The sequence below is a fragment of the Brassica oleracea genome, chromosome C4 (assembly GCF_000695525.1).
Source record: "Brassica oleracea var. oleracea cultivar TO1000 chromosome C4, BOL, whole genome shotgun sequence".
NCBI lineage: Eukaryota > Viridiplantae > Streptophyta > Magnoliopsida > Brassicales > Brassicaceae > Brassica > Brassica oleracea.
In genome coordinates this window covers 50,804,574-50,816,944 of record NC_027751.1, presented here as the reverse complement: position 1 = coordinate 50,816,944, position 12,371 = coordinate 50,804,574, and the positions used below count along the sequence as shown (strand labels likewise).

At 33.5% G+C, this 12,371-nt stretch overlaps 1 protein-coding gene and 1 long non-coding RNA gene across 2 annotated transcripts; both read left to right on the top strand.

The window, feature by feature from the left end:
* The first annotated feature begins 361 nt into the window (after positions 1 to 361).
* Positions 362 to 2,079, top strand: LOC106342950 (nematode resistance protein-like HSPRO2). Its single transcript, XM_013782021.1, has one exon. It carries the CDS (start codon positions 425 to 427, stop codon positions 1,691 to 1,693), a length of 1,269 nt encoding a protein of 422 aa, XP_013637475.1. The 5' UTR covers positions 362 to 424; the 3' UTR covers positions 1,694 to 2,079.
* A 2,953-nt stretch (positions 2,080 to 5,032) lies between these two features.
* LOC106341582 lies at positions 5,033 to 5,937 on the top strand. Its single transcript, XR_001269686.1, has 3 exons — positions 5,033 to 5,141; positions 5,394 to 5,538; positions 5,842 to 5,937. It is a non-coding gene; the product is annotated as an uncharacterized LOC106341582 (long non-coding RNA).
* The last annotated feature ends 6,434 nt before the right edge of the window (positions 5,938 to 12,371 follow it).

Sequence of the window (12,371 nt, the reverse complement as noted above, 5' to 3'; positions counted from 1 at the left end):
AGAAGATAATTTATTACGAGAATAATTAAAAATGTTTTGCTTTGTATAAATGAAACGTAGAATCTCTTAATTAGGCATTTATTAAACTATAACAAGAAACAATACAAAAGCAATAAAACGATTATCATGCCCATTATCTTATCATAAATATAGGAGAGATTAAAGTATATCCCATCCTTTAAACCCCAAAATAAGAAAAAAAAAGATTATCCTGAAATTAATCTACACACAGTCCCACGACTTGTCTGAAAAAAGATTAAAATATTCAATTAATTAAATAGAAAAACAAAAGGAGACGCGGTCTCTACGTTGACTTTCCCCTTCCCTATCCATTTCTCTCTATATAAACTTCCCTCGTATACCTTCTCTACTTATCAAAACAAAAGTTTCAAATAGAAAAAAAAAGCAGAGAGATAAAAAAAAAATGGTTGATACAGATTGGAAGAGTAAGATGATGTCATCAGAATCACCTAAGCTTTCTTCAAAGCTCCACGTCACTATCCCTTCGCCGTTCAAAGTCGTCGCCGTCTCGTCTCCCATCTCATGCTCCGCTCCAGCAGCTTGCTCCGCCTACGAGCTTTACCTCCGTCTCCCCGAGCTTAAAAACCTCTGGTCATCACGTGACTTCCCCCGCTGGTCAAACGAGCCTATCCTCAAACCGTCTCTCCAAGCTCTGGAGATCAGTTTCAGATTGGTTTTATCCGTTTGCTCCGACGCGAGACCGTACATCAACCACCGCGAGTGGAACCGGCGGTTAGATTCTCTCGTCACGAGTCAGATCCAGCTCATAGCATCGATCTGCGAAGAAGAGGACGATCAATCAGCTCCGGTCAGCGACGGACGAAGCTCTCTCAGCCTGCTACCACAGCTAGCCACGTGGCGAAAAACGGAGTCCCTAGGGAAGAAGTTTTTGTGCACGATCGATAACGAGATGCGTCGGTGCAAGTACACGCTCGGACTCGGAGAACAGAACGTCTCTAACAAACCGAATCTCCGATACGACGCCGTTTGCAAACCGAACGGTCTTTACAGACTCAAGGACAATCCTTACGCGGATCACGTGGATAACGACGAGAATCAGACGCTCTACGTCCTCCACCAGATCCTCGAGTCGTGGATCCACGCATCTCTAAGCCTCCTGAACAGAATCGACGAGAATATCAATGAAGAGAGATTTGGTAAAGCGTCCAGCGACGTTTACTTGCTGGAGAGGATCTGGAGGCTGATGACGGAGATCGAAGATCTACACATACTAATGGACCCGGAGGATTTTTTGAAACTGAAGAAGCAGTTACAAATCAAATCGACCGGTAAAAACGACGCGTTTTGCTTCAGGTCGAGAGGACTAGTGGAGATGACGAAGATGTCGAAGGATCTGAGGCAGAGGATACCGAAGATTCTAGAGGTCGAGGTTGATCCCACGGGAGGACCGAGGCTGCAAGAGGCGGCGATGAGGATGTACGCGAGGAAGAAAGGAGAGTGCGATAAGATTCATCTGCTTCAAGGGATGCAGGCTGTGGAAGGTGCGGCGAAGAGTTTCTTCTTCGCGTATAAGCAGTTAGTTGCGGTGATGATGGGAAGCAGTCAGGTGTCGTGTGACTCGCTGAGTCAGATATTTATGGAGCCTACTTACTATCCGAGTCTTGACGCGGCAAAGACGTTTTTAGGGGAGTTGTGGGGTAACTTGGGGTGAAAGGAACGAGGGAACAAAACAATTCTTTAATACTGCTGTTTATTTTATAAAATTGGTGATTAGATGTAAGTTTGCTAAAGTTTTGGAACATTTGACGATTCATATATTTGAATACAATTTATTTTTTTATATGATCTATAGTTTTCTTATTAGCAAATTCACATTTGAGAAATACGATACTCTTAATACAGAAATTGAGTGGTCAATTAACGAGTAACGGCTAATCTATGATGACAAAAGTGTTGTCAAAAGGTTGTGGACATATCAGAGGAGTAAGTATGTGAAGGTTGGAAATGCTTACTCTTCATTGGTTGAAATGTATTCTAGTATTATCTTTTAACAAAAGAGGTATAAGACTTCCCATAAATTTAATTTGTTTAAGTTCACTTCTTTTGATTTTTGCCACACCGATAAGATGTGTTATGATATACTCATCGAACTGAAGGAATAAGAATGTGGAAATAGCTCTGATTGTATGTTCAAGTATAAGTCATGTGGTAGAAACTAAAAATCAGGTTTAATGTCTTTTTTTTTTTTTTTTGAAACTCTACAGGTTTAATGTCTATTTTGTATGAATAAGGTCATTTCCCAAATATTTAACCCATAAGATTGGAATTATATGTTCAATTGCTTATGTTTTTGTGATCTAACATGAAGAGATCAAAATGGGAGGACTTAACAAAGGATATAATGATTTCTTTTGACCAATAGCTCTTTTTATTGATTCCAAACATTGGTCCCGTTGATTTCAAGAGTTTACTATTAACTTTGTTGTTATCTATTTGCAAAGAAAAATATTTTTTTATTTTAGTTGTTAAACAGAAAGAAACTACTGTACTAAGCTAGTACAAACTACAAAGTTTAACGAGACAATGTATTATTCAATTGTTAACTACAATTGACTGATTAACTTAATAATCTGTTCATATATCTTGATTCTTTGCATCTCTTAGATAGCCATGTATAACCATTTAAGAAAGAAAGAAAAAAACAGAAATTATTACAAACTTGATAGACATTAGACACCCTTTGCATGAAATGAAAAATATTCTAGAAACTTATCCACAGAGACATGTTTATTGTGATATGCTTCTACAATATTCAGCATTTACCTTGATAAGATGCTTTGCTCATCTGACTGCAATTTCATTGAGACAAATCTCCCAAAGAAAAGAACAATCCTTACACAAATAAGCATCTTTGTCATGTATGATTGTTGATAAAACAAATCAAGGAGATGGATAAACAAAATGATAAAGAGACATGTCACTTACACATCCAAGGTATCGAAGATTGATACCACCAATATGGAAAACTTCGGTAAGGTGTTGATCATTTTACGAAATGACATTAACCAACTCCTTCATGAATTTTTTTAATTAGCTTATTCTTGAGGTAGCTACTAAAAAAATTGGCATTGTTTTCATCAGCATTGATCTCCTGGTAAATGAAAAAGAACAATCAAGTAAATATAGTCAAAAATTATATGGGAAAAAAAAATCAGCTACCAACCAGCCTAATCTCAGGTGTGCCACCTAATTTGAATTCAGTAAAGACGTCGGGTTAAGTTTTGGTTTGGATATTTTAGAAGAAGAATCTGACTTTTGATTCTACGGAAAAATCAACAGAAATCATACTCATATAAAGAGCTTTTCACACACATTGTTAAGTGAATATGCTTGCAAGAAAAGAACATGTGCCGAATATTTTTTGATCAGTTATGGTCTTAAGACATGACCCTTATAATTGGTATCAGGAGGAATCACTCTCATCAAGTCAAATAGATAATTGATGTTATACCTTTCTACTCATGCAACCAACTCGAACTCTTCCAAAAACTCATGCTCTTTTATGCAAAGAATATATGCATCTTTTAGCAACTAAAGAAGCAATAATATCAGATAATATCACAAAATATTGTATCACTTGCTGTATTCATTTACCTTAGCATGAAAGTCTTTATCGCAGATTATACTCTCCTCATTGTCGAAAGAACTATATAAAAAATCATTTGATTTATCCTGTTCAAGGACGCCTAGTAGGACACTCTGAAACACATGATCAAACACGAAAGGAAACAATTCAAAACTTCATAAATTTGCATTCTCGTGTACAAGATCTCTCCAAAAACGTCACATTCCATTATGGATAAATTTTAGTTGGCTTTCATATGCACAATTTTTGTAATTGGTTTTGCTTTGTTATTAGCTACGTTGCACGGAAGCTTCATCGGGACGTCCGCTTCCCGCTTCAGAACCGGAATCGGAATCAGAACCTTGTGGAAGCTTACGGAATCTCGCTTCCAGAACGCTTCCAAAATATTCTTTTTAAAAACACGTTGGAAGCTTATGATTCCGTTTTGAAATCACGCTTCCGTTCTTTAAAAAAAATACAAGGTTGAATATCAATAAAAATATAATCGTAGTTATTAATTTCCGTAAAATCAAAATTTTAATAGTAATGAATAGAGAGGATATAAATATATAAATATTAAAATTAATACTATAAATTATCTTTATGTATTGAGGTTTTTACTAAACATATATCATATATTCAAATATATTGTGTCAATTATTTATGAAGCATTAACAATAATTAATATAATAATTTCTTTTAAACTTAATTTATGTCTATTTTCATAGTTTTAATATGAAATCATTACAAAATTATTACAAATGAATAAATAATTTATTTAAATTTATAACTTATAATTTTTAGTCCTAATTTTTTTAAAGAAAAACTTATATTTTAATATATATATATATATATACATATATATACATACATATGGATATACGCTTCCAATACGTACCCGTTTCCTAATTTTTCAAAAAATCTCGTTTCTGCGCTTCCATACGCTTCCGCTTCCGCGTGCCCGCTTCCGTTTCCATGTAACATAGGTTATTAGACAGCAATCTAATATTCACAAGAGCAAATAATGTTATTACTTTCGTGAAATTTAAAACAAATTAAAAGTGTTCACGGTAATAAAATCACAACCGTGGTATATATATGATTACGGTACCATATTGTCATCTTCCTTTTCCTAAAACAAATCAAATTATCCCAGCGGCTGAATAATAATGTCTCCAATGATCAAAACATCTCTCTTTTGTGGCATTTTCTTTAGTAGATTTTGTTATTAATCCCTCTATTATTATTGTCCATTTTCTTTAACAGTTTTTTTTTTAAAAAAAATTGAAGAATCGAAGAAACCTAGTGAAAACTGTTAAAAGAAACAAATTATTAGAAATCTAAAATCTAAATCAGCATACGTCATATATTTTAAATACCACATTTTTTATTCATTCGCCCAAATGCCTGTTTGATTGGATGGTCTTCAGTTGCTGGTTTGAACGATCGGTGCTCTCCTCGGATCTATCTTACCTATGGAACCGTCGATATCAGCAATTCATACGCCATTCCTCACAATGAATCTTCCGATCAGGTTCCTCTCAATTTCACTCTTAATTATGAGTTTTGCTTCTCTTCAAATGGGTCATGTTCGTATGCATGTCATTGTGACTGGTCACAAGTCTTTCTTTCTTTCATATCACTAAATTTAGAATTTATTTGACCTGCCACTTGCCAACAACATTTAATCGCAGGTTGCAAACGAATAAGACTATGATCAGAATGGATCTTGGTTATAATTAGTCCTCGCTTTGTAATAGCTGATAGAACAACCTTTATTGATCAGCTGCAGGTATTCTACTGGTGCTGGTGTAATGGCGGTACCATAAAAACTTTCATCTCTTCAAACCTTTCACTTGGACAACTGATAAGAGACAAAGTGATGATGAATTGGAAGTCAACAAGAATGAAACTAAGTCCTCAAGTCTATCGTCAGAATCCTATCTGTATTTCCTCTTTTTATTTCAATTATTTAATTACATAATTCATAGACTAGTCTGCTCCTAGATTATAGGATCCAAGCAAGACATGTTCTCTTCCATTATCTTTATGCTTCCTGTTTTGTTGGGAACTTACGTTCCATTTGATTCTATATAAGAAAAGCCAAAAAGAAAAAAAAAGGCAGTGGATTTGCCAAAAGAAACTTGTGTTGTGTTTATTAGTTTGTTATTCACAAACTCTCTTAGCTTTGAGTAGGGGCTTTAATTGACATCAAAGTAAACTTGTGTTCTAAGGTATCAAAGGAGTGACTGGGTTCACTCCTAACAACAACTCGCTGCACAGTTTCAAGAGTTTCATGTTGATCTCCGTATGGTTGAGTCTGAGAGAGTTGGATGTGAGTATTCTAAATTCTGTATCGTAATTTATTAGTAAGTAGTTTCATACATGTTTAGTCCTCGTCATCAGTTTCTGCATGCTTCATACAGTAACTAGATGTTGCCTCATTATTGATTTATAGGACCAGTTTCTTCTGATGTACCTACCAACTATCAAGCATAACAAGGACACAGTTGAGTCTAGCTGAGAAGCTAAACACAGCTGCTCAAATGCTGTAATAAGCTTTTAAACACACAAAACGGTTTGCTGAAAACGTGGAATGTTGCGTTTGGTTTGAATGTTTAGACATTCAGTCACTCGTTGTAGCTTTCACAAATAGCAATTTAGAAAGAGATAACATACTCATATTCATGAGTACAAAAGAAGTTCTTAAAGAGTTTTAGTTTGTGTCAATTTTTAAACAAGATACATAATACTGTAAGTACTAATGGTTTAGCAAGTCTCTCATAACATAACCTCATTGTCATCATGTGACTCGAGAAGTATTTCATCATCGGACTCGATTAAGATCCTAACAAAAACGTTTTTTTGACAAGAATTTTTAGAAGGAAACACTAATCATATATTTCATCATCGGACTCGATTAAGATCCTAACAAAAACGTTTTTTTGACAAGAATTTTTAGAAGGAAACACTAATCATATATACTAAGACAACATACAGTTATGAATTTGACCTTCTTTTTTTTTTTTTTGAATTTGACCTCTTTGTGATAAAAAAATACTTATATGCGGCAACTATATATGTTTACGCGATGCTTAAACGCCATATACATGGAGATTTGTATTCTCCGTATTAGATTCGTCATATATCAAAGAAATAATGTAGTCTCTCAACATATGTAAGAAAAATATGTTGTTTATACAGCCGTATATTACAAATTTATATGTGTAGGCCGGTGTGTCAATATTAAAAGGCATGCATGCACTTGTAATGTAAGTGAGCAACTTGCATACATTGTTTACATTAGTCTAACTTATAATTCCATTTCCGACTTGCCCCACCAATCAGTCTTTAGCTATCGGTCTCTATAGCCTTTACATAGAGGTAGCACCATTTTAACCAATATATATTAATATTCAATTTTTTTTATATAATAGTTGTGGCCTGCTGCTAAGCTACTACAATAGTAGGTCACATCGATCGCTCATATAAGATATTTAGTGTTTTTTTTTGCTTTATAAGATTTTTGATAAAACCTTATTTACGATAGTTTGTAATCAATCTCATGGTTTTATCTATTGGGACTCTTTTTCGATACAAGGTAACACGTTCATGGTTAGCTACAACTATATTTACGGCTTGACGTTTAGAGTATCCAAAACAATCCATCTCGGTTCGATTTTTCAACACGATCAGACTCATATTTATAACCAAAACAATTCTTAAATTGTACTTACTTTAAATATATATATATGTATAGACAAATGAACCACACGTCAATGGTCCCGTGTTATAATTATCACATGAACTCCATCCAAATTACTAGTTCATGGTCCCGTTTTAAACCTAACGATCCAGAAAAAATATTTTTAAGCTATATATATATATTAATTAGTAGTAAGTATTTAAACCTACAAACTAGACTATCGAGATATCAGATATCCCCCATATAGTTTCACGCATGTACAAAAGACAAACAAACGACCAGCAAATGGATAGATAGAGACGTATATAGACGTAAAAGTCATTGGGAATTTGTCTATGAATATAATACAAAAACTTGATAGTGGAAAAATAGTTTTGTTTTATATTATTTCATTGAAGAATATAGTAGCAGCAGCAGTGGTATTTATGCTTATATTTGACTATATATGACCATTACTTAAAAATTATATATTTACATAATGGACTTTTCAAGGGTCCAAGACTCAAATTATTATAGTATTTCTAAGAGTTTAAAATCAAAGAGAATTCAGGTTTACACTTAAGCTAACTGCAATCAAGATGATGAGGTGATTCAATCAAGCTAACAAGATTCTAACACAACTAACTAGCAACTTTCAATCAAATGGATAAAGAAGGAATCATGGGCATAAGATTTTGATTTCAGATGATTAAGATTTAATCTAAAATGACAAAGTTTCAATCAACATATTCCCCTAAGTCTAGATAGCAATTCTAAGCAAGTTCTTTTCCAAGACAAAAGCTCATTTACTCTCATTCATCAAACATCAAAGTCCTTTGGTTTGTGTCAATCAAGCAATCATTAAAAATGGATCGTTCAACTTTCTAAACTCCCCTAACATCAAATCCCTTTGGTAGGGTAAGCTAAGAGCATGTTGAGTTGGCTCAGACATTTCATCGAACACCTTCCGGACAATGAAATGTCTAGAGTTCTAATCTAAAATGGCCAACTCTAGATTAGCATTAAGATCACTCAATCAAGCAAGAAAATATATTAATCTACTCTAAAACATTCTAGATCATCACTTAATCATCCTAGCCCATGAATCCAAAGATGACTACTCACTCATTATCATGGTAGACACTAAATCATTAGTTGATCTAAGTTTAAACATGATTAATGATCAAAGCAATCAAGTAAACACAAAAGAATATGATCAAGATTAGATCTTTCACCCAAAAGTGGCTTTTGATTAGATAGAAAAACACGATAATTCCTAATTTTAGGTTTACAGAGTATTTATAGGACTCCTAAAAACCTAGTGGGCCTCAAAAACAAGTCTGAGAAGGTCCAGCAAAACATATAAAATCGACCAAATATAAATCTTGCGCGCGGGTTCATGACCCCGCTTTGGTGGGTCGCTCCAGCTTCACAGCGGGTTCGCCACCTCGCTCCGGGACGTCGCTCTGGCTTCCTTCGCATTTCATGGATTTGACGCGCAATGTACCCACCTCGCTCCGTCTTGATCGCTCCGTCTTGATCGCTCCGCTTCTCGAAAGTTGTCGACAGGATGTTGGGCCCAGAGCAGGTACACTACCTCGCTGCGAGAGGTCGCTCTGGTGCAGAGCGAGTGTCATACCTCGCTCCAGTGGGTCGCTCTACACTCCAATCATCTAGAGCGGGTGCATCAGGTCGCTTCAGAACCTCGCTCCAATTCCCATTTCGCTAAGATGATCATTTTCTATTCCTTAAGAGCCCAAATGTCTTCAAATACCTCCAAAAACTCCAAATGATGCTCCAACACCTAATAAAGACTTATGTATGCAATATGGAACCTAAAGATGCCTAAATATTAATCTAAATGATTCAACATGTGCAAGAATGAATTACTAAAACAATGCAAATATGCAAGATATCAGTTTGTCACCAACTTAGGTTTAGATCGATGCATTTACATGACATAATGGGTTACAATATATCTGTTAGGGGTGTGTATTCAATTGAGATTTTTAGGTGATTTGTGTCAAAATGACAAATCCACTGTTATTGAAACATGAATTTTAAAAACTCATTTAAAATCCAGTGTTATTGAACTTGACATTTTATAAAGTACTCTGAAATCCACTGTTATTGAAAATATTTTAAGTTGTGGAATTTTAAAGTTTTCAAGTGATTTTATAGTGTTTGGGTGAAATTTCTTAGTTAAAAAAATAAAACTCAAATCCCATGGTTTTAGATGATATTCTAGAGTGATTTAACAAAAATCATTTTATTTTCTGCAATTCATTAAAATCATCTAAAACCTCGTTAAAAGTTAAATCACCTCAAATTTTAGATTGAATACACCCAATGTACTAATATGGATTATCCATGAACCAAAAAGATGCAGAGGGGAATAGTAGATAACACGTAATATATTTCATAGTTTATAGTGCAACTCTAAAGGCACAACAACTTTTAAACAAAATGCACAGATGATTATAGTTTGTTATGTATTCGAATGAACTTAAAGCGTCAATAAGAGATGAAAGTACTATTAAGACAAATGTTTTCTTGTCAATGATTTATTTCTATTACTTTTGTGAATGAATGTCTAGAAACGTTTGCTCGAAATGGTGAAAACACAAAGTACAGAAAAACTGCTCCACATTTTCTTTCAAGACACACGTTATCATGTGTAGCTATCAATCCATACAAATTGGGATTTTCAAATTTTTCATCACTTTGCATGGAGGATAGGATCAGATGTCCCATTCCAAATGATTTAAGAAGAGATAATGTTTCTTTTCTCAACAATGCTGATGAATGAACGTAGCTCAAAAAGTAGAATTTGAAAAGAGAATGAAAGAAAGAGATAAATTAAAAATCTAAGCTATATACTATAGTTGATGCAAAAGGATGAATAAGAACGAATATGACGAACACTGCCTTGGTTCAAAGTATGTTGATAAAATGCATTTAGCTAGCGGTACATGAACCCACGTTTTAAGTAGTATATATATACATGATACTAATCAATTATAATAACTACAAAATAGTATATATGCACCAACGGGATCTTGTCAAAGGGTTGACTTACGTTGTGATAATGTATAAATTATGCGATGATATGTAAAATTTCTTCTTGTTTTGTTTTATATGGGAATAAATAGTTTATGTTCAAGCGTGAGATAGATCAAAGCCGCACAAAATGGTGCCATTCATAAAGGTCATCCTCCACATAAAATTGTGCGTGTATGCCTCTCTGTCTAAAATGCGATTCTTAAACTCAAATTTAAACGTATATGATTATAATATTTTTGACATGTATATGCGATTTTCTAGACAAAAGACATCATGGTTGTCTAATATATAGATGATGCTGATTAGGTGTGGACGAAACTATTTGTGGAGAGGTTTTATCAGAGTTTTGAATTTTAGAATTAGAATTCCCGAGTACAATAGATTGACATATATACTTATAATTTTTTTTAAAAAATATACGAAAAATCTATGATGCTGAGAATTAAATTTTGAGAAATATGATTTTTTTGTTCAATTAATTCACATTATATTTTGAATCTATCATTCTGATGTTCAATTCATTTTCAGCTACTTGTATACGTTTTGTTTTTTCATGTCATGTATTTGGATGTTTTTCGTCCATATCAAGAATCTTAAACTATTATTTCAAGGAAATTACAGAATAAACAGAAAAGAAGATGTATTGGCTTTCTGCATGAAATGAACCCAATCTGGTCTATTACAAGAGTACATCAGTACAGGACAGGACAGTAGTGGAGGACGAGACATATCGAGAAAGTCTCTTTTTCTTCCATTCTTTTCATTTTTAGATATCTTTTTTGTTGGACGAGTCTTTTCTAAAGCATCAGAACAAAATATAATTTGTTGTTTATGTGTTTATATGAAATACTTAAAAAAATTAAAATATAACATCTTTATGTAAAACATATTTACAAACACATACAAGCTAAACGAAAATATCATTTCTTTTATGTTGAGTGATCTATCATCTGTTCTGGGTTAATATGTAGAGTCCAAATGGTGACTAAAAGAATGAATAGGAGCAGTCAATTTCTCTTATTTTTTAAATTTAATATATTTTATAAGAAATATATTTTCTCCAATGTTTCTTGTCATTCCTTTTAATTTAAAAAATCATGGAGTAAAACGATTTCTTATCAAATTCGGGATATAACAATAAGGAACCAGTATTCCTATTATGTTGTTCTTTTTTCACTCTTTTCATTTTTATTCATTTTACTGTCACTAGTGTGGTTTTGATTATTAGTTATAGCTTAATTCTACTAAATTTATTTTGCATGGTTAGATTCATTTCATATGCATTGTTCTCAAATTTTTTTTTATAAATTTTGTTACGAGCCTGATGTGACTATTACAAATGAAAAGGCCAGAGAATCACAACCAAATAATGGGGTTTGATGTGATAAAAGGAAGAAGAAGTTCTCTAATTGGAAAGAACAATTACTTTTGCGCCAACGGTTGGAAAAGTTTTAAATAATTTATCTCTTAAAAAAAGTATATAAAATCAATAAGCTTTGAAAATTATTTAAATTGAAGATACAAATAAAATAAAATTGTAGTTAGAAAGCGGCGCCTTTCAAAATGGGTGGATAGCCAAGTGTGTGCTTTTCTGTTTTATTATTACGCACAAACCACACGATAGCCATTTTCTTTATTAGCTCTATTTCAATCCCTATCGATTATTTCTAAAACCTTCTTCAAATTGCATGAGTGTGTAATTTACTAATTGTGTATTAGGCTTGCCTTTAAAAAATTTCCCATTTGCTTATTTATATGTATCCTCTCACACCACATGTCCACAGCCATATCTTACAAGTTTATTGACTCACTAATTATATAACTCCTAAATTATATGATAGTGCGATCGTGGTTGATTGGTTCTCTTGTAATATGCTTGATATGATCGGGTTGATTGATTGGTTCTGTCAGGTTTATGATCTAACACAATCATAATAACTTGTATTGGCCCATAAGGTATCGACTCATCAACGTATCCCGACATCCATTATATTCATATTAAACTTCAGTTATCTT

Excerpts from the sequence above, each read along its gene's own strand:
- LOC106342950 (XM_013782021.1), top strand. The coding sequence starts at position 425 with ATGGTTGATACAGATTGGAAGAGTAAGATGATGTCATCAGAATCACCT.